General features: G+C 38.7%; 2 protein-coding genes across 3 annotated transcripts in view; both read left to right on the top strand.

The window, feature by feature from the left end:
- The first annotated feature begins 487 nt into the window (after positions 1–487).
- On the top strand, positions 488–3231 carry LOC147901163 (metacaspase-5-like). Its single transcript, XM_087375983.1, has 2 exons — positions 488–1261; positions 1715–3231. Exons 1-2 carry the CDS (start codon positions 916–918, stop codon positions 2680–2682), a joined length of 1314 nt encoding a protein of 437 aa, XP_087232109.1. The 5' UTR covers positions 488–915; the 3' UTR covers positions 2683–3231.
- Positions 3232–23885: 20654 nt separating this feature from the next.
- The window catches only part of LOC147901162 (cytochrome-c oxidase/ electron carrier), a 28561-nt gene continuing 26674 nt past the window's right edge, over positions 23886–25772 (top strand). Inside the window, exons 1-2 of one of the 2 annotated variants that reach the window (XM_087376057.1) lie at positions 23886–24026; positions 24118–24157. The gene's annotated coding sequence lies outside the window, so the exon portion shown is untranslated. The other variant, XM_087376059.1, reaches the window with a different exon arrangement.

The raw sequence follows: 25772 nt of genomic DNA, 5'->3' as shown, positions 1-25772 counted from the left end.
AGAGTGGCGGGGTGCCTTGGAGGATGCTTTTATCAGAGTTTCTGATGCGCAGAGGACCATGTTGGATAGGCAGTGCTCGAATTAACAGCTCGAAACAATAATCACGGGCCAAGAGGAAAGTGATCGACCATTTCTGTTGACCCCCAAGTCCTGGGCTCCTTGCTCTCCACGTTCATTTCCTTAGTCGTTACGATATCTACAGTACTTTGTGAGAGTCGATGGCTGGATTGATATGCAAAGCAAGCGATGGAGACGCACTTCCTCTTGCGACGGCTTTAATGGAATATGCGCATTCCACGTTCTTGCCATCGGTACAAAGTAGTCATATCTAAAGTTGGAATCGATTCCAAGCATGGCCTGCTTTGCATTTTTTGGGTACACAACATTTTCTGGGACCCAAGAGAAGATGTGACGTAGCTTGCAAGTGCGCAGAATTTGCACAGTGGCGGCGACATCTGGAACGGGGCTTAGCTGGAGCGGTAGGAAAAAATGTTTTTGATGCAGCAGTAGCTGGAGTTCTTCGAGGTGAAGTGGAGCAGGACGCGCCGTATGAGGGTGGTAGACTTGGTGAGGGTGGATTATCGAACAAGAGAGAGATCTGCACAAGACGGATTAAAGATCAGGGAGAATTTGGAGCGATTAGCAATTTGGTGAGAAGAACAGAGAGAGATCTGGATTCTGCAGAGTGCGGATCAAAGAGCAGGGAGAACTGAGCGATTAGCAGAGGGGAGGCCTAACGGAATTGATCTCTGCTCAGACAGGAGGAGAGCTGAGATCTCTGCTCAGACCAAGAACAGAACAGTGCATGAATTCCGAGGAGGGAGAGCCGTGCATGAATTGGCAGGAGGGAGAGCTAGAACAGAAGCGGAGAGCTCATCGCCAGAGAGCTCATAGATCAACAGAAGAAAGCCATCCATGACGAAGAAAGCTGTGCTTGTCGGTTGTAACTACCCCGGCACTCAGATTGAGCTCCATGGCTGCGTCAATGATGTTTGGAGATTGCATCGATGCCTCGTCCAGCGATTTGGATTCCCAGAGCGCCTCATCACCGTGTTGATCGATACCGATGATCGCTTCCAGAAGCCTACCGGCGCCAACATCAATCGTGCTCTCAGGAACCTCGTCTCTCACGCGCATCCTGGCGATGTCCTCGTCTTCCACTTCAGTGGCCATGGAACTCGCCTCCCCCCCGAGACCGGCGCACCCGATGATACTGGCTACGATGAATGCGTAGTCCCTTGCGACTTGAATCTCATCACTGGTTTGATTTTCTGTCACACTTGCTTCTGTACTGCTTGATCCTTTGCATCCAATCGATGCCTCAAGCCTTCCCGCTCTGAGAGATCGCACTCAATTGACCGCCGTTGCTTGTGGCATCGCGCAGATGAGGGTTTCCTGCCTTTGAAATAGATCGTCTGATTGTCCAGCTCCGTGTTTGCATCTTGCTATAGCCCCTGATCAGGCAGATGAGGTTTTTCCTGCCTCTTTTTATTGTGTGCAAGATAGCGAACCAGATCGATGTTTGCATTCAGCCCTTCTGATTACTAGTAGCTCGCAAGAAGAAAGCTCTCCTGATTTGTGTTTTGCATTCAGCCTCTGCCTTGATTGCGGATGGTGACTTGTTGATTGTTGCATATCATTCTGAAATTTCCTGATCTATGCTTGCATTATTCTACTTCTAATTGTGTTTGTTGCTTATCCTTGTTACGAGCAGATGACGACTTTCGAGAGATGGTGGAGCTTATCCCTGAGGGTGCAATCCTAACCCTCGTCTCCGATTCCTGTCACAGTGGCGGCCTGATAAAGAATGCAAAAGAGCAAATCGGAGAAAGCACCCATCATGGAAAGATTGCCGGGAAGACTGATTCAAGCTTGATGGGCCTTCTTTCTGATTGCATTCATGTCGCTTTGGAAGACCGTGGCATACACCTCCCCTCTTCCGTTCACGGTTCACACCATTCACACCATCATCTTACGCAACAGCACCGCATCCTGAGCCAGCACCGCCACCGCCACATGCAGGAAGATGCAATGTACCAGCAGGTGACTTACTCGGGACCAGGGCATGTCAAAAGCAGAGCCCTGCCACTTTCTGTGCTCCTAGAGTTGCTAAGGCAGAAGTCAGGCAGGGCTCAAGCAGTGGATGTGGGAACCATCAGGGCAACTCTTTTTGACATTTTTGGGCAAGAAGCAAGCTCCAAAGTGAAGAAGTTTGTCAAGGTGCTGGTGCAGGCTATGGAGAATGGGGGAGGAGGCTCTGCTATTGGTGTAATTGCACAACATTTCCTGGAGCAGAAATTGAATTCGCTAGGCAACTCCGCCCCTGCATATCTGAAACCTGCTCTGGATATGCACCTTGCAGGGGGCCATCATCAACAGAGCTCTCAAGAAGTCTATGCAGGGAGCAAAATTGTTAGCAAAGATCAGGATAGAGGCATTCTTATCAGTGGCTGCCAATCGTTTGAGACGTCAGCTGATGCCAATCCCTCTGGCAATCCCCTCCAGGCTTATGGTGCCATGAGCAATGCAGTTCAAACCATCCTCGCTCAGCACCCCAAGCCCTTGTCTAACCATGAGCTTGTCTCCCGAGCCAGACAACTCCTCAAGAGCCAGGGCTTCTCCCAACACCCTGGCCTCTACTGCAGTGATGCCTATTCCAATTCTGTCTTCATCTGTAGCTAGCTTTTCAGTCATCTTCTTGCGGATAATGATGATATACAGGTAGAGGCTTTTTGCAGAGTGACTCGGACGTTCAGATGCTGATCAATCACTGCTACCTCCTTCAATTTACTGGAGACTTCCTCCTTGAGCAACATTACCTGTTGCTTTCTCACAGCATCATGTCCTGGGGTGGTGATCTTCGTGTCTGTCATCTGTCGTATAAGAGAGTCCCAATGAACTCATCATCTGGGGATGTTACGCTGCTGATGGAGAATATCGTAGCACATTACATTCTTTGCATGTGTGAGCATGTTTTCTTGCATTACAAGATGAATAGACAGCCACACTTTCTATCCTAAGAGGCACCATGTTCTTGAAATCCAATACACTATGTGAGTAAGGGTGGACTACACAAGGAGGTCTAATGAATGGGGTGAAACTCACTGCATTTGTCAACCATGCATGTTTGTTGTTCAACTATAAGATACTTCAAAATGTTGGTTTTGCTCTTCAGCTTCCACCTACAGCAATAGTTCAAAAAACAGAGATTCTAGAATCTTTCAAAACTCAGTTTGCAGCCTATCCATGAGAAAATAAGCGTAGCTTTATTAACTCAGTTACTTTAAATTTTATTCCTCTCTTTTTCTTATAGTTTTGTGCAATGTCTCTTCCGACCCAGCTTGCTTTCTCCTGTATTTTTTCACTCGTTTTATAGAAAATTTAATTTGTAATATTAGATATTCTCTAGTCTTATGATTTGTTTTTATTATTTTTTTGGAATTTGTGATGGGTGGGGGTGGATGTGTGTGTGTGTGTTTTGGAGGGGGGGGCGAGCTTAGCGGACATGCTAGTCCATTAAGAATTTTTGTCCAAGTTGTTAGCTTCATTGATTCATTGCATATGCCCTCCGTCGATTCTGAAATATGAGTCCTTGTGTGTGTCAAGTGAGTGTATAAACGAGTCTCTTTTTCTCTTTTTTTATTTGTTTTTGCTTCTTCATGATTTTTGCCTTTCTTGATTTGTTTTTTGTTCTCCCTTTTTATTCGTTTTTGCTTCTTCATGATTTTCATTCCTCGTACCTCCTTTCTTGTTTGTTGATTGATTTTTGCTGCTTTATGATTTTTGCCTTTTTTTATTTGTTCCTGATTTTCTATTTTCTGTTTTGTTTTTGTTGCTTCATGGTTTTCATTCCTCTTACCTCCTTTCTTGTTAAGTTTGTTGTTGTTTTCTCTAATTGTTGATATGGATGCATGTTAATTTTCTCAAGTTGTTGCTAAGCGAAACTTGTTTACGTCCTCTCCTTTCCTTCCTTTTTGTTCTTTTTCTCTCTTCTTGTGATATATTGGGTCCTTCCTATGTAGTTTCTTGAAAGGTTCTTAGTATGAGGGGAACTAAGTAGGGATTGTAGGAAGAAGTTATGCACCTGATTGCATGCTGTTGTCGATGTTCTCTAAAGTGTATAAGGGGCCTGTTTAGGACACCATTGCTGAACTAGACGTTGTTAAAAATCAATATTTCTTATCTTGGATCATTTGTCTTAGTTTTACAACATCCTAAATTCAAACTTGACTTTACAATTTTTACTCTCATGAGGTACAATCTATTACTCTTCCTCCCATTGTTTGCTTCTAGACATGTAAGAAACTCATATAGAGCCGCTAGATTTGATTCTTCGCTGGATCAAATTTGAATACCTTCATGATATCAAAGAAGGTTGTATGAGATGGTCCTCCTTCAAGTCACTGTAAGGATCCTTAATTAATTAACACCTTAGCATTAAACATTTTCACAGCCCTCAAGCTCTTGGTCTTGTTCATACCATCCAACTAATCTATCTTATCTACAATATACATAGCAATAGTATTATTCCTACAAGTCAATCCTATCTCAAGAGAATGTTAGGAAAGCTAGAAACGTCCTTTGATTTAAGATTTGAACCCTTTGTCTCTAGCAATGGCAAAATTTGATTTTGAATCCTTTTGTTGTTTTCCTATTGTGTATATAGGACATTTTGCCAACTCAAAAGAATTTCTCAAGGTATTTATGACTGATGAACTTTTTAGGATGAGAGCTTTACATATGAGAGTTTTTAAGTTGGAAGGGAAGTCAGCTCATTACAAGTGTATGAAAGCTAGTCAAAAGGATCATATGGTTTGGAAAACTCTTCCAAACCCTACAAACATTCCTCCTCATTGTTGTAATCTAAAGCAACTATAAAAGCCAAAAGTAATTTGCATTACTCCTCCTCATTTCTGAATGATGATACTAGAAATATTGCATTTAGTTGTGAATCAATGCATCATGTTCCTTGTGATTCTCCTTATTGCTCAACTTTGAGGGTTTTCCCCTATAAAGACTACAAGAAAATGGATTGATTTTCATGTTTTTTGTCAATGTGTTTGAAAGGTAAAAATGTTAGATTCATTTTAAACTTCTATAAACCTTATAAAAAGTCTCTTGTCAATATATTTGATTAACATAACAACATTGCATTAGATTGAAAGTGTTGTTTAAAATGTTTATAAAATCTTAAGTTCTTGGCCTTAAAAGTACTCCTAGCTTAAGGATAGAGATGATTATTATAGTACTTCTCTTGATCTTGACAATCAAATTCCTTAAATCTAACACTGGGGGCTAATATGTCTCCAAAGACTTTACAGGATTTTGCACGCAATGGGAATATGCAGAGAGTTTTTCCTCGCTTAAAACACAACCAAAAAATGGAGTAGCAGAAAGGAAGAACCTTCCTATTGCTGAGTATGCAAAGAGCATGATTGCAAACAAAGGACATGCTTGACAAGTTTGGGTAGAAGCAATTTGCATAACATTTTATTTGTTAAACCAATCCCCTACTAATGCTTTGCATAAGTATGACACTAGAGGAAGCATAGATTGGACATAAGCCACATGTCCACCATCTCAAGGTGTTTGGATCAACTACCTATGCTCATGTGTCAACTAATAGGAGGGTAAATTCGATCCCAAGAGTGAGAAATGCATTTTGTTTGGGTATGCAAAGGAATATAAAGCATATATGTCTATATAACCCTATAGCTCATAAAATGTTTGCTTCCCATGATGTGGTGTTTGATGAGAACGTAAAGAAAGCTACTTGCAATCATGGTTATGTAGAATTGTGTGGAAGAGTAGACAAACAAGTGGTTGACAATCCTAGAGATCCATATTTTATTAACATTCATAGAATGTGGAATGTTTGATGACATGCTACCTAGTGTGAGTAAAAGTAGTCAACTGGATGGGGGAGCAACCCCTAGATGTTTGCAAATTCTATTCATCCCATGGTTGGCACGACCAAGAATCCACATCATCCAAGCAGATGCAGAGGTGGGCAAAGAAGCTAGTGGATGAAGTAGAGCACTCTCAAGAACATGAGACCTAGAAGAGTGCAAACAACCTATAGGTGTTGCATGGCTTGAGTCAAAGAACCTATCAACTTCCAAGAGACAATACAATCTAAGGAATTGGTTGATGCCTGGAAGAAGAGTAGAATGGCATAAATGAATTTTGGGAGTTGGTGGAACCACCCAAAGGAAACAAGGTCAGTAGGTACTACAAATGGATCTACAAGGTCAAGCGTAGAGCTAATAGGATTGTAGACAAGTGTAAGGTAAGGTTGGTGGCAAAAGGAGACGCTTAACAAGAGGACATTGTCTATGAGGAGGAATTTGCAAATCCAATCATGAGGATGAAAACAAGCTGCCTTATTCTTTCTCTTATAGTATGGGTTTACACTTGCATCATCATATTCATGTCAAGTCTGCATCACCTCATCGAGAACTACAAGAAAAGGTCTACATGAGGCATCCAAAAGGATTTGTGGAAGAAGGATCTAATCATTTACTATGCAAGTTAAAGAAGGCACTTTACAATATCAAGCAAGCCCCATGGGCTTGGTACAACAAGATTGACACTTATTTTAGGCAACCAGGGTACAAGAGAAGTGAACTTAATCATGGAGTGTATGTGAAGAGAAATGTAGGTGCTCTTACAATCATTGCACTCTATGTGGATGACCTCATCATAGCAAGCAACAATAACAAACGGATCAAGGAGACAAGGTCAATCCTCATAAACAAATTGAAATGCATGATTTGTAATTCTTGCATTATATTTTGAGTGTTGAGAGTAAACAAATAGAGGAAGGTATTTTTATGAGCCAAACAATGTATATTAACCGTTATGTTGGAGCAACTTGGAATGTTGGATGCCATATCTCTAAGTAGACCTACTAAGACTAGCACAACATGTAGAAAATGCAAAGCACAAAATTTCTAGATCCTATACTATACCAACAAGAGGTTGGTAAGCTCATCTACTGGATGGTGACATGGCCTGATATTTGCCATGCAATAATATTTATAAGCTAGTTCATGGCAAATCCATGTGTGTACTATTGGTTCAGATATCTTAGAGGGACAAGCGATCAGCACGTCTAAAAGAGAGCTCATACGCAGAACCATAGCTTGAACGTTCTATAATGCAAACGCAAGTCTATTTCACAATACACATTCATGCTAAATTCTCATTGTGTGTCTTTGTCTAGTAAGAAGCAAGCAACCATCACATTTTCTACAATAATACAAGCTGAGTATATATCTCTTGCATAGTGTGCAAGTGAAGAAATATGGCTTTGGAGGGTCTTGGTGTAGTTTGAGCTGAAATTGGGACCTTCTTTTATCTTGTAATTGGGATGTTTTGAATGTTCATTTACTTACATTGTAGTTCTTGTTAATACAATTTGCAAATATGGCCAAGGAGAAAGATAGGTTACACATGTGTGTTTATATAACCATGATATCCAAAAGCTCAATAAGGTTACGATTTACAAATATGGCCAAGAAAAAGATAGGTTACACATGTGTGTTTATATAACAATGATATCCAGAAGCTCGATAAGGAACACTTTTTTGTCAATCTCCATGGATCAAAATATGAAGATATGGGGAAATTTTTAGAAATGGAGAATGCCAAATTTCAAGGAAAGGGTGATCTATCTTGCCTTAATGTTCATGAAAATGATCAAGGTGGAAACCATATGGTATCCCGTTTCAATAGTATCTACGATATAATTTCTGGAAAGTTGCATTGAAATGTGGAGAGTCCCATAAATTTTCAAAGCGAGATAGTCAAGTGCAAGGAGGTAACTTTCTAATACTTTATCATGATTGTGGGATTGGTTATCTATATAAGTATTCCCTCACCAATACAATCCATATCACAAGATCTTCCACCACTATAACTCCGCTAAACATTATTGCTATAGAACACCAAAGGGGTACCAAAATGGATGCTATAATAGTAGCATGGTAGCAAATCACCGATTAGGGCAAGAGAAGCCTAAATCTATGAGAAGCAAGGATGAAAGTATCCTATCTAGAGGTTCTCTTATAAGAATAAGGGATGAAAGAAGCAAGCCCATGGAGAACGTAAAAAGGCACCAAAAAGGGTGTAGTAGTGCTACTTGTGGCTTGGTAGCAAGTCACCCATTAGGGCAATATAAGCTTAAATCTATAAGCAGCAATGAGGAAACTATTCCATCTATAGGTTCTTTTATAATACCAAGGGAAGGAAGAAGTGATATAAGACAAGAAAATTTTATAAATAAGAAGGAAAAGATAGATCAACCTCATCATTGGAATCTTATGAATCTCTTCCCAATCTAGGAGAATATGCACATCCCCAAGGGGAAAGGGACGGCTATTAGAAGGTTGAGAATTTGACAAACGTTTGTAGGAGTCAACGTAATATCCACAAACATCTATACTAATGGAGTAGGCCTTTTCAATCATAAAAGTGGCCAATCCAACTGAGCTGCCCCCATTGGGATAAACCAATCAAAATTATTGGGTCATTCTTCATAATAGCCTTTATTGTGATGCATGTGCCAAAAAGGCTACATATGAGGCCATTCTAGGTGACCTTGGATGAGAATACCTAGACTACTCCACAATTGGGGAGGTAGTTGTGTGACCATATCCAATAGAGAGAAATCAATTAGGGTTGACTTGGACATGTGGAACATCAAGCTAGTGAATGAAATACCTACAAACATTAGTATCGAAAGCTCAGTGGTAGCAAAAGTATCTAGACCAAGAGGTCAACCAAATTATGAGAATGTTCTTAATTAGATGCATAAGTTTTCCAACCACTATGCCAATCTTTACAATACCAAGGCCCAAATACTTCCTAAGGTATGATGAACAAGCTTCAAAAACTGCAATGATCTTGACAAGGTCAAAGGATTGATTCAATACTTCCATCAACTGCTAAAGGTGAAAGAATCTTTTGGCCTCCTAATCCACCCTTTACTATGCACTTTGGATAGTGAGTGAGCTCATGTGGATTTCAAATCTACAATCTCGTCCACCATGTAGTAGAGGGAGATGAGTTCTAAAGCAAAAGCAACAAGTTTGAAAATGATGGGGATAGGATTGTGGGATGAAATCCACTGGTTCTATAGATCTCATCCCTCTCCAAGGGTACCATCCAATATCCTCATTAAATGGAGGGGAAGGGGCCATTCTCACTCAAAAGGTTAGTGCTTCCCACTGCAAATCATCAAAGGGACTTGGTCAACAGCTTCCTTATTTCTTGCCTCTAATAGAAAAGTGATGTTCAAACTTGCTTGATGGCCCCATGAGTTGCATTTTGGGGTGACTAGTTCGTGGAAGGTAGAGCTAAGTTGCATTTAAGGGGAGCTAACTCCTTCGATCGCACATTGAGGTACTAGTTTATGGAAAGTAGAACATTGAGTTCTTCTTCCCATCCAATTCTTCCAAATTAAGGTTTATTTTTAGTCTCATCTATGCATTTTCTTGTCTCCCCATTTCTTTTGCATTTCTCTAGTGATATTTATCCATGATCTTGCCAACATGGCTAGATATACTTCAAGTGTTTGGGAAATTAATCAAATAAAAAACTTATTTGAATGGTAGCTCGCTATATCCATGAAATAGATGCATAACTTTCCCAGTGTCTTAAAAGGGGACAAGTCAACCATTTAAAAGTAACATCTAGGAAAGGGCTCCCTAGTAAATCCCGCTATTGAGAGGAAGAAGATCAACTGCAGAGCCTGAGTCATTCATCAATTAATTCCTTCAATGGCCACTGCCTCATAGTATTTAATTAGCACCATTTGAAACTATATAATTATTGGAGCTACTCATTGAGTTTTCATGAGCTTTGTAGTAAGAGGTATTGGGACTGTTCTTCTACAATTAGGGAGTAGTACTGCACCAATTTGCTACCATTGAGATTTTTAACAAACTCCATACCCTCTAAAATTTGCAATTTAATAACTTCCTAACTTGTAATATTTTTTTATAGTAAAATTTTCTAAATCTTTATATTTGAACTCTCCTTTGTGCTTCCTTGCATTGTGAAATAGCACTCTTTGCTCTTCCTTTAAGTCCTATAAGTTCATGCCGTACCATACCTCTATATACATTTTCTCAATAGTCATTACATGGACTATGAGTAATCTGCTTTTTTTTTAATTTTCCAATTCTACCAAATACTCAAACAGAGAGTCCGCTTCTAGTCTTTCTTGTAATAAAATAATTAGGCTAGCAATCAAGAACTCAGCTAGTACCACCACTATGTTGAGATATGGTGCCATGAGCACATAGATTAAAGGGCTAAGGTATGGTATAGGAAAGAATTAAAGTAGCCACCCTAGGATGTGGACTACAAGATGTGGAGATGTGGATTGAGGATATCCACAAGGAGAGATGTGGATGAGAGGATCCCACATGGTTTGACTATTCTAAAGGCTCTCTCTATATAAGAAGCCTATCATGTATTGTTGAGAATATACATTGGAATAGATTGAGTGTTTCATACTTCCTGTCTCTCTCTCTCCATGGCATACCATATTTGGTTTGATCCTCCATGATCTTTATGCTCATTAAGTGATAGATTAGGCTAGTACGATCCGCACTTTGACATGGTATCAGAGCAGGTTTAGCTAAGCCTAGATTAGATTAAGGTCATTGAGAGATAGATCTAAGAATCCTTAGGTAGATAGAGATTTCCGTTCTTTGAGAGAGAGATGTTTTTTCTTAGTTAGGAAATTCTTTGATTAGCATTGAGATTTCATTGTTAGGATTCCATTTCATCCTTTGAGAAGTCTCATTCAAGAGAGTGTGTTTGTCTTAAGGAAAAGTCTCTAATCTGTGAGGCGGTTGGAAGAAAGGTTCTCCATTAACAAGCTTCATCCACGATGGATTTCCCATAGCTTGATCGCAGCTTCATCCACAATGGACTTCCCGTAGCTTGATCTCTCGCAGCTCCATAGCCCATAACTGCCACAGTAGTGCTCCTTCTACAACCACCAACAGCCTCGTTGTCCAGCAGTTTTGCGCCAGTAGTTTCTACGCTCCCTCGACACCTACGGCCTGAAGCTGTCCACAGAAGCTGCTGCTGCCAGCTCTCCCACAGTTAAGCTCCTCCAAACAGCAGTGCAATGTGCTCAATGGGACCTGGATGCCGCCTCTGACTCCATCGAGCCGCAGAGTTGACTGTGTCGCGTGAAGACGGGAGCATGTTTTCAGGCCTCCGCCCCCTTTCGAGACTCGTGCTCCCAGTGACCCAGCCTCTAAAGCTCTACCAGCCGACCAGCCTCATCCAATGCTAGTGCAAATGAGCAATGCACTAGGCCCTTCTCAGGCTCCTCCAACGCATGCACCTTCAGCACACAAGGCAAGCAAGCCGACCCCCTGACGATGAACACCAGCGCAGCCTCCTAGCTCCTACAATCACTTTGGCTCCATAGCGTGATTGCAATCACCTCCAAATGGCTCACATCTACTGTGTTCTAGCTAGCCTTCAATAGCTCTGTTAGCAGCTAGCCTCACACCTTCAACGTCGCCAGTCCGCTCCAATAGCGACACCTCTAGCATTGCTCATGCCATCGCAACCCAATCCTGTCTATTGGAAAGGCTCGAGGTGTCGGTCAATGCATCAAGGGTTGCAAGCCTTGCCCAAGCTCTCAGTTCTCCTGATTGCCAATTGAAGGGGTTGAGCCTTACATGGAAGCGGATCGGTGACACTGGGTTTTCACAGTGAGACAATGGACTCCCGGCTCGTCGACTCTTTTGCCACTGTAGTTGTCCGTGCATACGTTGTTGTACGTCGTCGCTTCAATTTCTCTGCAAGCTTCAAAGCTTCAGTTCTCCTCAAAAAAAAAAAAGAATGACATGGCAGATAAGCTTCCACCAAGGTTAGATCAAGCTAATCTTGAGTTTGTCCAATGGTCAAGGCGTTGACACGTGGCAGATAGAATTTGACCCAGGATAGGTTAATGTTGATTAAGTTCATCTGACCCTGGGTGTGGAGAGGATAAGGACACGTGGCAAATAAGAGTTTTTAAACCATAGTTAAGTTAAGGTTAATTGCCACATCACCACAGTGCCACCTAAGCATAGAGTCTCTTGTTAAGCACAGTATGGAATTCAGCATGTGAATCCCTGTGCCACATCATCAAAGACCCTCTTCTTCACAAAACCTTCGACGAGCCGTAACTTGCAATCCAGGAAGAATTTGCATGCGCTCCAAAAAGGAAAAGTGATCGTCTTTTCGAGCTCTACGCACCTGTTAAGTCATAATCATTGTATGCAATTAGACACTGCCAATATTGAAAGAATTCAATTGGTAAGATATTTGCAACCATTGGAAAAGCAAAGCATGAATGCGAACATCGATGTAAAAAGCAAGCCGAAAGCACAAGTGTATGAGGTGACCATAGCCCGAAACATGGCATCCACACATAAAGCATTAAGGCACATGGAAGAACAAAGCATCATGCATGAAGCTACACAAGGAAGAAGATTGCAGATTGAAGAATCAACAAGTCAACTACGTGGAGTCGTCATCAAGCCATGAGCCAAAAGGTGACATCAATGGAATGTATTGAAAAGCAAAAACCTTGCCAACCTTGCCTATGTTTTGTAATCAAACCTGACCACCTGAGAGTAGCTATGAAAGCACCCAGGGGAGGTATTGACATGTAAAAAACCACACTTGACCACCTTAAGTAGCAATGTATGCACTAAGGGGAGGTGATGGATTTGTAACTCACATCTGACCACCTTGCAGTAGCCAAAGGATCATGGCACCAAGGGGAGGTGTTGAGATATGGTGCCATGAGCACATAGATTCAAGGGCTAAGGTATGGTATAGGAAAGAATTAAAGTAGCCACCCTAGGATGTGGACTACAAGATGTGGAGATGTGGATTGAGGATATCCACAAGGAGAGATGTGGATGAGAGGATCCCACATGGTTTGACTATTCTAAAGGCTCTCTCTATATAAGAAGCCTATCATGTATTGTTGAGAATATACATTGGAATAGATTGAGTGTTTCATACTTCCTGTCTCTCTCTCTCCATGGCATACCATATTTGGTTTGATCCTCCGTGATCTTTATGCTCATTAAGTGATAGATTAGGCTAGTACGATCCGCACTTTGACACACTAACCCTTAAGTTAGCCAAAAAGGGTATTGTGTAGCACCAATCTTATGTGCAATTGCATAAGCCAACAAGTTTCATGTAGCTTATGCTCCCAAACCATTCATCTTTCTTCATAGCTTTTGTGATGATCTTGTTAAGGGCCTTATTGGTGGATTTGCCTATCCATTAGCTATGGGGTGGTAAAGTATTTTCTATGGATTATTAGAGATGATCCTAGCAAGTGCCAACATCGTCATTCCCAAAAAGAGTTCCTTTTTCACTTATTATCTCTGTTAGACATGGCTGATTTGATTGGGTCAAAGATGATGTGGCAAAGCACCACCTATCTGCTAATGTGGCAAGATAAGGTGAGTGACATGTGGCACTTGGGTGACCAAGTGTAAATGTGTGGTAACCAAACCGCCACGTGGGATAGTCTTATCCTAAAGATTCTCAAAATCTCTCAAAGATTCTATTGCCATGAAGAATATTCCATCACTAGGGTCTTCCTACGTCACTGTTGATGAATGTTTCATGGGGGTCGGGCTGCTATGAGCTTGTTGTAAGAGGTGAAGTTCGTAGCATGATGTAGAGGCACTTAAAGGAGCCTGACATGAGGCTAGAGAGTCAATTGTCGCAGAAGAGCCTTATGGAGTAGTTGGCATGCAAGCCATTGAAGTTGTTTAGTGTGAGGTTAATAGACGGGGGAGCCATAATTCTGTTGAAGGAGGCATAGGAGTCAGCGCTGATGGTGGAGCTACCCATCTGGCACTCACATTAGAGGCGTTTAGAGGCTGGAGCATTCATTACGAGCAGCGTGAGCTTTGAGAGCTTTGGCGATGAAGCAATTAGGAGCCTGAAGGAGCCGTGATGGCAAAGGAAGCTGCAGAAGCCTCGAGCTCACTGGCTGCTATAGCAGAGGGTTGTAGAAGTCATCTATGGAGATTGGTAGCTAGAGCTCCGTGGGCTCTTGGCAAAATGTAGTCGTTGTGCAATTGGTTGCAAGTCCTATGACACTCGTTGTTGTTCTAAATAGGTGTTGCACTTGTGAGCTTTGTGTTGCAAACTATGAAGTGCTTGAAATTCATTACAAGATGTGTTATGACAAACCTAGTTGCTGCAAAAATGAAATACGAATTGTCGAAATAAAATTCTTTGTTTCCATGTGTTTGCACTAGTTTTTGTCATCCTTCTTTTGTGACATTGGCAGAAGCAGCCATTGGTGTGCATGTTTGTACCCTTTTTTTTTTCCCAAAGCAGTTTCTTGATGTGGGAGACATATTTTATCTACTTTTCTTATATGGTAAATCAAACTTAGCAGTCATGAATGTAATAATAATCAAAGCACATGTAGAATCATTATTTCACCTACATTGTGTTGACACTCAATGAGAAGCTCATTCTGTCATCCATAGTGAAAGCATTATGATAACAACAGTTGTGTATTGTGCTGCAGTTACATTTACCCAAGCTCTGTGAGTATGATGAGCAATTGTTCCATTCACTCGACATGGCCTTAAGAATGTAGGACTTCAACATCCAAGATTGAGAGCAATTTCTAGTGTTTAGTAGTTGCCTATGAAAATGCCTCCGAGAGTCTTATCTTTTGATGAATCTTGTAACTCGAAGTCGAACAAAGCTGGAGAGAAGAAATTGAAGAAGAATATTATGAAGTGTAAGAAAACAAGAATTAAGGTTGTGATAAAGCTGGTACTATGAAACTGCAAGGGCGTTAGGTTTCTTAGAGTTTATGAGTACGCACATGCACCTATACAATTAACACTTTGATGTAAGTAATTTTAGTTAAGTGCCACATTTTGTACACACTTCCACATCCAGTTCTGAAAGCAAATAGGGACACAAAACTTACAATTGCAAGATGTCAACATTGGCTATAAATATTTTTTTAATGCTTGGTAGTTTTGCCTATATAATGTGATGTTGTGTACAAAGCATTTAGCAATTTAAAAGCCAAAAGGAATGTCGAATTGTGTTCAAGAATTTTTGTCTCTAGAATGTTGTGTCGCATGAAAAGCCTCTCAAATTTCAAATTATGAAAGCATACCTTGAAACAGTATCCTGTTGCGTTTGTTTCAAATTTTTAAGTAACTACTTTATGATCAAACATTTGCAATGACATTAGTTGTTGCTGAATTGAGTAATTCTTTCATGCAAAGTGAGGCTATTGTCCTTGATGATACCGATGCAGAATCAACGAGTTGTGCTATGATAACCATCGACGAGTCATTTGTGAAGTGTTACTTTCATAATGTCAATGAGAGAGATGACAAAAGAATTAAGTTAGAGCCTCCAAAGGATGAGAGATCTCTGATTGGTGACGGTGAGGATGCAGATGACTTGATAACGGTAATAATTTATTATGATTTTTCCAAAGCAGTTTATCATCAGTTGTCTTTCACTCCTCTATAGTGAGTATTTTTTTCTTAGTTCGTTTTCCATAGCTCACATTCTAGAGCAACAAGCATTCTGATTATGTCAAGATTGCAGAGAAGTTCAAAACAATTGGTTTTTGTCATTCATACTAAAGAATGTTGGGGTAAAGAAAAACAGCCAACCGATTGTGCTGAATATGCTAGATCAAACAATTTTGGTTCCCGCCAAGATTTCGTCCATCTTTGATAGATTGGCTCATGTTTTCCATCGACATATTCAACAAATTGGATATGGCAACCAAGTTTAATGTAATTATACATACTTCATACTCTTGGCTTTTAGACATTTTGAGTTATAAAACTTTTATTCTACTCATGACTTTAATTGTTATATTTCGTTCCTCTAATATAAATTAATGTTATTATACATAATTCATACTCTTGGCTTCTAGACATTTTAAGTTATTATATGCTTGAATAAGTACTTATTTGTAAGTAAAAGTAGCATTAATTAACATAAGAAAATTAAGTTTATTCTTGACTAGCTTTAAAGCAATTTATTCTATTAAACTCTTAAAGTATAATATTTTATGTATAAAGCATTAATTAATCTAAATATATTGACTTAATATTGTTCCAACTTCTTTAAATTTCAAGTTACTACATGGTGTACTATGTTTAAGAAAATTAAAAGCGTACACAATGTCACAAGTCAAGTTGGTTTTGATCCACTATGTAGCACCACACCATCGTCTTTGTTCCTCTCTAAGAACATTCCAATTTCACTACTTGACAGTACAGTGCTTTGCTTTTGGGAGAAATATATGATATGTCCTTTTGTAAATATGGCTTGTTTTTAATGGGAAAAAAAAGTATACATAGAAAAAAACTCGCACATTCTAGAAACTATTCTTCATCACGTGTTGCAATACATCATTTTGTTAAATTAAGTATTAACTCATAATTGGTATAAGTATATGAAGTAGACTATCGTGTAATTTATGAATCTTTTATTCTACTCAGGACTTTAATTTTAATGTTTTGTTCCTCTAATATAAATTAATGTAATTATAGATACTTCATACTCTTAGCTTCTACACATTTTAAATTATTACATGCTTGAATAAGTACTTATTCATAGGTAAAAATAGCATTAATTAATGTAAGGAAATTTAGTTTGCTCTCAAGTAGCTTTAAAGCAGTTTATTCTATTAAACTCTTATAGTATAATATTTTATTCAAAAAGTTTTAATTAATCTAACTATGCTAACTTAATACCGATCTAACTTTTTACTGATAAAATTCTAATTTCATCTTTCAACAAAATATTGCAAAAATTCATTCTCAAACTATCTTCACATAGCATGCTACAATTAAATTAATCATCATACATTAATAATTCCATACTATTATAAAAACATACTGCACACGTTTGTGGTACATCCACAACATATGTCTTTGTAACACAAAGTCTGTGTGCCTCTCTTCCTCCATTGCACACTTTTTGCAATCAACTTCTCTTCTTTGTGCACAAATTTTACAAGAGCTAAATACATTCGTGGCAAACAAATCGATTGTTCATCAAATCCTCTCACCTCTTACTAGATTTTTTGACAACATACAACTACAACTGCAACCAATTCACATGTGGAGCTCCGCCATTGTAATGAATCCTAAGTACATTCAAATTAAGATTCATGTGAAGAAGCAGCTAACTATAAATAAATATATGTTACCAACTTCAACTATAGAAGCAACACTTAGAAATGAGTACCTTAAACAATTTCAAAGAAATACAAATCAATAGCTTCTTCTACAAGCATTATTGACAAAACAAATGCGTATTCACATGTATATATTACATGTTGCAATTTGACATCATACCTGTAGCACTAAAAAAGATGCTTTGCTTAGAAGGGAAGAAATTGCTTCAAACGTGTTCATTTGCACATGATAAATGGGGATGAAAATTTTTCGAATCATATAATTTTAAACAACTTTATTCACACATTTACAATATTGAACAATACTTTGAAAGATTCTTACACGACAATTCTCACTACTGCATAAAAGATCTATTTATACAACACATTCTCTTTAATATTTTTGGTTTTGAACTTAAAACATACCATTTGCATGAGGAAATAGCCTGTAGTATTTTAGAACCCATGAAGGTCCCAAAATAACCAAAACACATGAAACTTCTTGTCAAACATCCTAAAATGTTTACCTTCGTATGTGCAGTTCAATCAGTCAAAAAGAAAATCACGCATTGGACAAAAGACATGGCCATTGCATTCGAACAAATTATGGTAAAAAACATCTCAACTTCCACAAATGATGTGGTGCGCAAATTATGTGGACAATTTTGTTCAACAACAATAGGTCCTGATATTACTAGACGTAAAATCACCAAGCTCAAAAAAAGACTCCAACATACAATTACAATAACTACACAAGAGCCTAACAACCAAGATAATACCCATAAAGACGAGACAAACCATCAACACTATAACCTGCAAATGACAATAGGTGAACAAAGTACAACTACACCAACATTTTTGCAAACAAAAAAAAGAAAACATGCAGACATAACAAATGATTGTGTAATGTTTAAAAAGATATTCAAAAATATTCAAGACTGCTACAAAATTTGTACATGCATACATCAAAGCAATTGAAGATACTCCAGTACATGTATGCATATCCTGTGAATGTTTGCTATTTAGAAAGCAAACAGTATATCTTAAAGAAGATGCACATACTTGGATAATGAACAAAAGACAACTCGACACACCATTTGAGAAAAAAACAAAACATATTTGCATAGAATGTAAAAAAGCAATTCATACAAATACGTTACCAAAGTACTTCATTCCCCTACAAATTCAATAAAATACTCCAACACCCAATGTAATGATTCTAAATCATAATCAAAGAACGATTAGTTGCCCCTAGAATAGCATTTACTCAAATTAGAGAACTATCAAACGGTGGACAATATGGAGTACAAGGCAGTATTGTTAATGTCGTATCTAACACTAGCAAAGTATAGCATATCTTACCATGATTCATTCATAATGAGTCATCCATAATACTCAAAATCAAGAAAAAACTATAGTACACTACACACACTTGTTCAAACACCATTATACAAAGCCAATAATATTGAAATTAGCAACAAATGGGCTGAACATTTGAAACAAACACTTCATAATGACCAAACTATAGAAGAAGAAAACAATGACAACAAAGATGATGTAGAAAATAATGAGGACACTTACACAGACACGCTAATTCATAATCTTATAATCGCTAAGCAAGTCATAGATTATAGATACGTTGCTCCTTGTGAAAACAATAAACCGTTGGGCCTATTTCAAGATAAGCACGATGAAGAATTAAATTTCCTGACACTCTTCTTTGGTCATCAAAGACAAATCACAAATACAAAACTAACATACCAAGACATTACAAAGTGGGAATTAACACATGCATCCCTTCATTTCTCACAAATAATACCAAACTTATTCTTTAAATTAATCAAAGTTTTAATCTACCAAGTAATGCAATCAATTGGGTCTATTTACATAAAGGAGCATTACAAAATAAAAATAATATATGCAAAGGCCATCGTTAATGACACCAACATTGAAGCCATTTTAAAATCTAGAATTGGATATAGAGACTTCAAAAACTTATGTACTTCTCCGGATTATAAAGAGAAACTTAGAAAAGATGCATTTGCAATGATGAGACAATTAGGCTGTCCAACCTTTTTTATAACACTATCATGTGCAGAGAGATTATGGGAACCTTTAACAAAATGTCTACGCATGACAAACATATTCAAATAATAATAAAACATATTTAAAATAAAAAAATACATCAATGGAAATAAGAGAATTGATAAGACAAAATCCAACAATATGTGCAAGGTATTATATGCATAAACTCCAACAATTCTTAATTTTAATAATGAAAGACAAAGAACTACTTGGAAACATAATGGACTACTTCTTTGTTAAAAGAATTCCAAAATAGAGGAAGCCAACATGAACATGGGATTTTGTGGATCCAAGATGCACCCACATATGGCATTCATGAAACTAAACAAATCATTTCCTTCATCGAGAAATATATAACAAAAGTCTATTACCAACAAATATTAAAGACATCCAAACACACAACCACACATTTACTTGTTAAAAAAAATCAACAAAAAATGTAGATTTCACTATCCAAAACCTCCTCTACATGAAACGATGATATTGAAACTTCTAAAACAAAGCAATATCCAATATTGCAAACAAACATATGAAACCATTTCTACAAACATGGACTGCATAGAAGGACACTCACAGTTGACATTTGCTGAATGGATAGACAATATAGGGGTGGATATAACAACATATATACTAGCACTACATTCTTTAATATCAAAACCAACTCTTTTCTTAAGAAGACAACCGAAAGACATTTTCACAAATGCTTTCAACCGTGAAATGAGTTTCTTATGGCAATCAAACATGGACATACAATATATTATGGATCCATACTCAGCTACAACATATTGTACTTCATACATTACAAAAATGGATAACACAATAACAACAAGCCTCTGACAAACAATGAAGACATGCACACAAGATAACAATAACACACACGATAGACTACATGCAATGGGAAATGCATTCTTGCATGCACAACAAATGAGTGCACAACTAGCATCTTTTATTACTTTATCTTTACCACTACACAAAACAACAAGAGACTTTTTCTTTATAAATACAAATAAAGAACAAAATAGAGTCCTCATTCTTAAAAGAAAACAACAACTACACCACCTTCCCATTGAATCAACAAAAATCACATGTCAAACTATTATAGATAAATACAAAAAAAGAGACAATATGGACAACATCTACCTCGCAACATTTATTGCAGAATACGACCACAAAGACAACAAAATAAAAAAAAAGAAAAAATGTGAGAATTATAAGATTTGTGAAATTCAATTTAACTAAAGATCCAAACAATTATTATTGTGAACAACTATTATTGTACTATCCTTTTAAAAATGATGAGGATCATGAATTATTGATACATGGATCTTAGGAAAAAACGGATTGCCGTCCATCCATATTATCCACATTGAGAGAAGGTGGAGGCTCTAATTCCCATTCCGACAAGATGACGATAACGACGAACCAAAAAACCAAAACAATGATCAGTTGGGTGACAGCAACAACACTATAACATATGAAAATCAAGCCATACAAGAACATGATTTTCCCAAATACAACATTACATTAGACATGAAAAAAAAGCATCAAAGACCATTAAACGACAAATTCATCGTTCCTATTTTAAAAAAAATACTCATGCAAAATGACGAATACTTCAAAATGATTAGGTCACTAAACTTTGAACAAAGACAACGATTTGACGATGTTATGATTAAAAAATGAGTCAAATCAATGGAAAAAATACACTTATTTCTGACAGGTGGCACAGGAATAAGGAAAACATACCTTCTACTCCTAATAGTACAAGGTTTGTTGTGATTCTACAATCAAACAATCCAAAACATAAATTATGAATTATTGCATGTACTAATGTTAGCTTACACCGGAAAAGCGGCATACCACATAAATGGAACCACCATTCATTCCGCATTACATTTACCACTACAAACAAAGAACTTAACGTGCTTGGCCAAGGAAAAACTAGACACGCTCATCCGTCTCTATGAACAAGTGGAACTCATTGTGTTCGATGAAATCTCATTACTTGGCAAGTGAACTTTAGATTTTGCAGACCTCTGTATGCGTACATTCAAGAGAAACCACATAGAATATTTTGGAGGCGTCGATGTTATTTGCAGTGGGGATTTTTATCAGGCCAAACTGGTACAAGACAGTTGGGTGTTCAAACCAGAGAAAGAATCATTACAAACATTAGCAGACACCTACTGGCTCACAAAACCATAATGTTACAAACTAAAACAACCAATGCGACAAAGCAATTGCGACTTCATAGAGGTGCTCTGTAAGAAAATAGTATGCAGCGGAAGATAACAACAAAACGCAAGTACACGATGGAAAGCTGGAGAGAATACAAAAATTCTGATATACCAAACTGCTGATACAACTGATGGTTGGCTGTCCACCCGTGCGCTCTACAGACAGAGCTTCGATGGTGATCTAGACAGATGCTGGACGGAGGACTATGAGCGTGAAGAACTGGTGATCTGATGATAGGGGGTGGCCACTTATATAGTGTAAGTGGTTGACGGTCGGCCCTGTAATAGGCAGTCGGCCTAATAGACAGTCGGCCTGGAAGACCAACCGACCCTTCAGAAAACATGCCGTCGGGCAGATGAAGGATCGCGCATAGGTCATACCGTCGGGCCTGGGGCTACCGGCAGCCCCCGGACCCTGCCGCTGGGGGCTTTGCCCCCAGACCCCCACCGGGGGCCTGCGCCCCCCGGACCCCCTGCTATCGGGGGGGCTATCGCCCCCCCGAACCCCCCCTTTGTGCAGACGGGTATCTACTCTTGGCTCCTAAGCCGTCTCATAACCATCTGGTCTACTCTAAGACCCCTTCCAGTGTCTAAACTGGGGATCCCTCCCAATATCTGATACCCATCATGGCTTCTCCTCATATGGGGGCCTTACAACATTGGGTACACAGAATATTGGTGGGTTACATGAGAGGTGGACATTTGAGCTAACTCTAACATGCTCAACTGTTTCAGAACCTATACGCATAGTGCTGAATAGATTAAATACATCAACGACCACTACTTTCATCCACCACCACAAGACCATACTTTCCCCCACCTTTACTACATAAACTTGGACATGAACAACCATAACAAAAAAGTATTTCATGCAACATCAGGCAAAGAGTACAACATCGAAGCAACTGATACATTCAATAACAAGAGCCACATTCCATGTAAACTATTAGAAAACCCCAAAGCAACAGATGGCCTAAGAACAACTATACAAATTAAAGAAGGAATGTTAGTTGAAATATGCTCGGGAAACATTAATTAATAAGATGGACTAGTGAATGGTGATGATGGCATTTTCATGAGCATGTCTACACATTAAAATGATGACATTATATGGATTCTATTTCAAAAGCCACAAATAGGAAAAGAAACAAGACAAAGTAATTTCCATGCATATACAACAATTATTGATCGCAAATGGACACCAATATTAAGAATCACAAGAGAAATACATATTGGCCCTTCTAAAAAAACAATCCTCACCCGTCCACAATTCCCAATCTAACCAACTGCAGCATGAACAATTCATAGAGCACAAGGGCTTACAATGGAAAAGGTCGCTTTCTCTTCGACAAGAATTCGAACACACGGCGTAACGTACACAACCCTGTCACGTATCAAAAAATAGACAACCTGCAGCCACTACAACAACAACATTTCCTTGTAAACAAAGACGTCCACAAAGAAATGAAAAGACTAGCCACTCAATTGAGGTGGGAAAACCTCAATAGTAGAATGCAACACAAGATCCTTTAAAAAACCTAAGGAAGACATTATGGTTACTCAAACACTTATGAGTTTAGATATTCTTTGTTTACAAGAAACCAACACTAAGCAATGTGCTACACATCTCCCTACAATTTTCCAATGCATCAACAACCAATCAACTTGCACCCTGATACGAAAAGACATCACCGTTCAGCAAACAGACAAAATTGTAAAACTCGGAATTGAAATTACAACAATCCGCATCAAAACAAACAACGCTCAATATATGATTGCAAATATATATAGATCACCATCTAGCCAATACAAATTATTCTTTCGATTATTACAAGAAACATTATCAACCATCGACAGAGAGAACAACGTTATACTTCTAGGAGATTTCAACATTGATATGTTACAAAAAACAAAACAATCAAACACATTAAAAGAAATTATGACTACATTTAATTGCAACCTACAATGCGATCACATCACAACAATATATGGAACACAATTAGATCACATTTGGAGCAACATACCAAAGACAGTCACTTACTGTGGAACAACATGCGCATATTGGACAGACCACTCCATAACATACATACGTGCATAACAAAACCATAAATATAGATATTGGACAGATCATTCCATAAACATATATACATGCATAATAAAACCAAACACATCACGAAAAAAAATATGTAACTCGAAAATCGGAAAAAACGAGGACAACAAACATTCACAATACCTTAATGGTTACAATAAAAAAAGAAAACAAACCCAACACAGAATTCTACAAATCCAACAGAAAAAAAAAGGGCAGCCAAAAAAAAAAAAGAAGCACCACCACCTTGTTTTTTTTGCGTTGTACTGAAATCGAAAGTGCCAATAGCGGCCCCATACGGCGTGACCAAGAGCTGCCCCCTGGCCGTGGTAGTTGTGGTGAGGGTGTATTGTGGTTGTATTCACCAAGGACGACAAGCGAAGAGGTATCCTTACACCACTGCCGTAGCATCATTCAGAGGCTGTCCAACCATTCTCTTGCTCGTTCCTGACCTCTTCCTTTGCGCCTTTTGCCAGATCTCTCGAAGTTTACCCGTGACTGTCGCATTTCTCACAGGTTAGTGGTCCTCCCTTCACATATTTTCTTTCCCATTTTGTATAGTGCATTTTCCAGGAAGTTTAACTGTCTAACTACCTTTTGGACCAAATTGCATGCTTCACTTACTTTGAGGAACATTCAGATGCTTATATAGGGTGACCAATCGCACATGTTTCAGCCGGTGACGGTCCTAAAAATGTTCAAGCGTTCGCAGTGTGGAAAGTATGTAAAACAAGTAGGACTCCAAAACGGATCTACAAGTCCTCTTTATCTGTCTGAAAACTACATATTCACACAACTTCAGACGCATCAAAGTGCAAGTGTTTGTTTCCTAGCACTAAAGTTTCCAGTGATTGCTTTTTTGGCTCCCTAATCTTAGCTCCAAAAGGAACATGACACCTACTCTTTAATTGGAAAGGTGACAAAAGGTTGGAGGCTGTAGGTTACGAAGGTTAAACCTCTGTCCATGTTTTTTGTTGTTGAAGCAGTAGATCAATAAAGTGAACCTCGGCTCCTTTGCACAGCTCGTGATTTTGTTGCTTTCACTCTTTTTGTTGTTGCAGTAGTAAATCGATAAGCGGATCTCAGTTTCTTTGCACAGCTTGTGGTTTGGCTGATGTTCCTCCATTGTAGATCAAGAGAGTGAAGTATAGCATCTTTGTATCTTATGTTTTTCTAGGGTATTTGCCATTGTTTCCTCTTTGATGTCCTCTAAAGACAGTACCTTGTCGCTTGCAATTTTAGATTACGCCCTGGCTTATCTCTATGCACTTTTGTGAATTGATTCAAGCCTTTTCCATGCTAGTTCTTGTTCCCATGCTTAGGAGTAGAAGTACGATTGCAGACAAGGCTTGGAGTAATTTAGAACAGCTAGCACAATATAGGGAACGGATTAATGGTGATGGTAATTAACCCATGGGCTACTGGGATACTCAGGAATAAGTGTATGCAATCTTTAAAGAAGCCCTTTTTGGGGCCACAAGGGCAATATCATCAATGCTAGAACGTTTCAAGCACCTACAGTAGCAGATTGTTGATATGGACCATAGACTCAACGTTGAGGTTGCCAATGGAGGCTCGAATATTAGTTCTTTGGCAATTGGAATTGGGATTGGTAGTTGAACATTTTGGTGAATCTTCCATACAATAGAGGTGATACCTTCCAAAAGACTAGATAGAGCCTTGAAGAAATATGTGGGAATATGTGTTCTCTAATTGGATGTCAAGGGTATCCCAGAAAAGGGTAGTACCATTGCTGTGGTAGATTCTGATATTCAGGTTTTACTTGAAAGTTTGGTGCTGTATTTTCAAACTTGTCTTGAGAGATTCATCTTAAAAAGGGGTGTGGACGTTGCTATTCTCTTTGAAGAGTGTTCAAAACCAGTAAATAGGACTTAGGCTGCCTATATCGGAGAAGAAAGACAAGTTTGGGATTTTAGGAGATATCAATTTCCTTTTGCTTCTCCAGTATTACTTGTTCAGCAAAAGGATGGGTCCTTCAGGCTATGTAATGAGTACAGGGATTAACAAGATAACTGTCAAGAAAGCATCATGAACAAGCACCAAAGAGACATGCGAGCCGCTTAGGATGTACAGCGCAGGTATGTGGACTATAGCATTGAAACTTTAGGAG

Source organism: Dipteris shenzhenensis, chromosome 6 (genome assembly GCF_047967505.1).
Source record: "Dipteris shenzhenensis isolate YYH24624 ecotype China chromosome 6, Dip_SZ_1.0, whole genome shotgun sequence".
Taxonomy (NCBI): Eukaryota; Viridiplantae; Streptophyta; class Polypodiopsida; order Gleicheniales; family Dipteridaceae; genus Dipteris; species Dipteris shenzhenensis.
Note: the sequence above shows the minus strand (reverse complement) of the source record. Positions and strands in the feature narration are given on the sequence as shown.

Bases quoted from the DNA above. Each gene is read 5' to 3' on its own strand.
- LOC147901163 (XM_087375983.1), top strand. From the start codon at position 916: ATGACGAAGAAAGCTGTGCTTGTCGGTTGTAACTACCCCGGCACTCAG. The intron at 1,262-1,714 runs GTTTGATTTTCT...TGTTACGAGCAG, and splicing joins CGACTTGAATCTCATCACTG to ATGACGACTTTCGAGAGATG.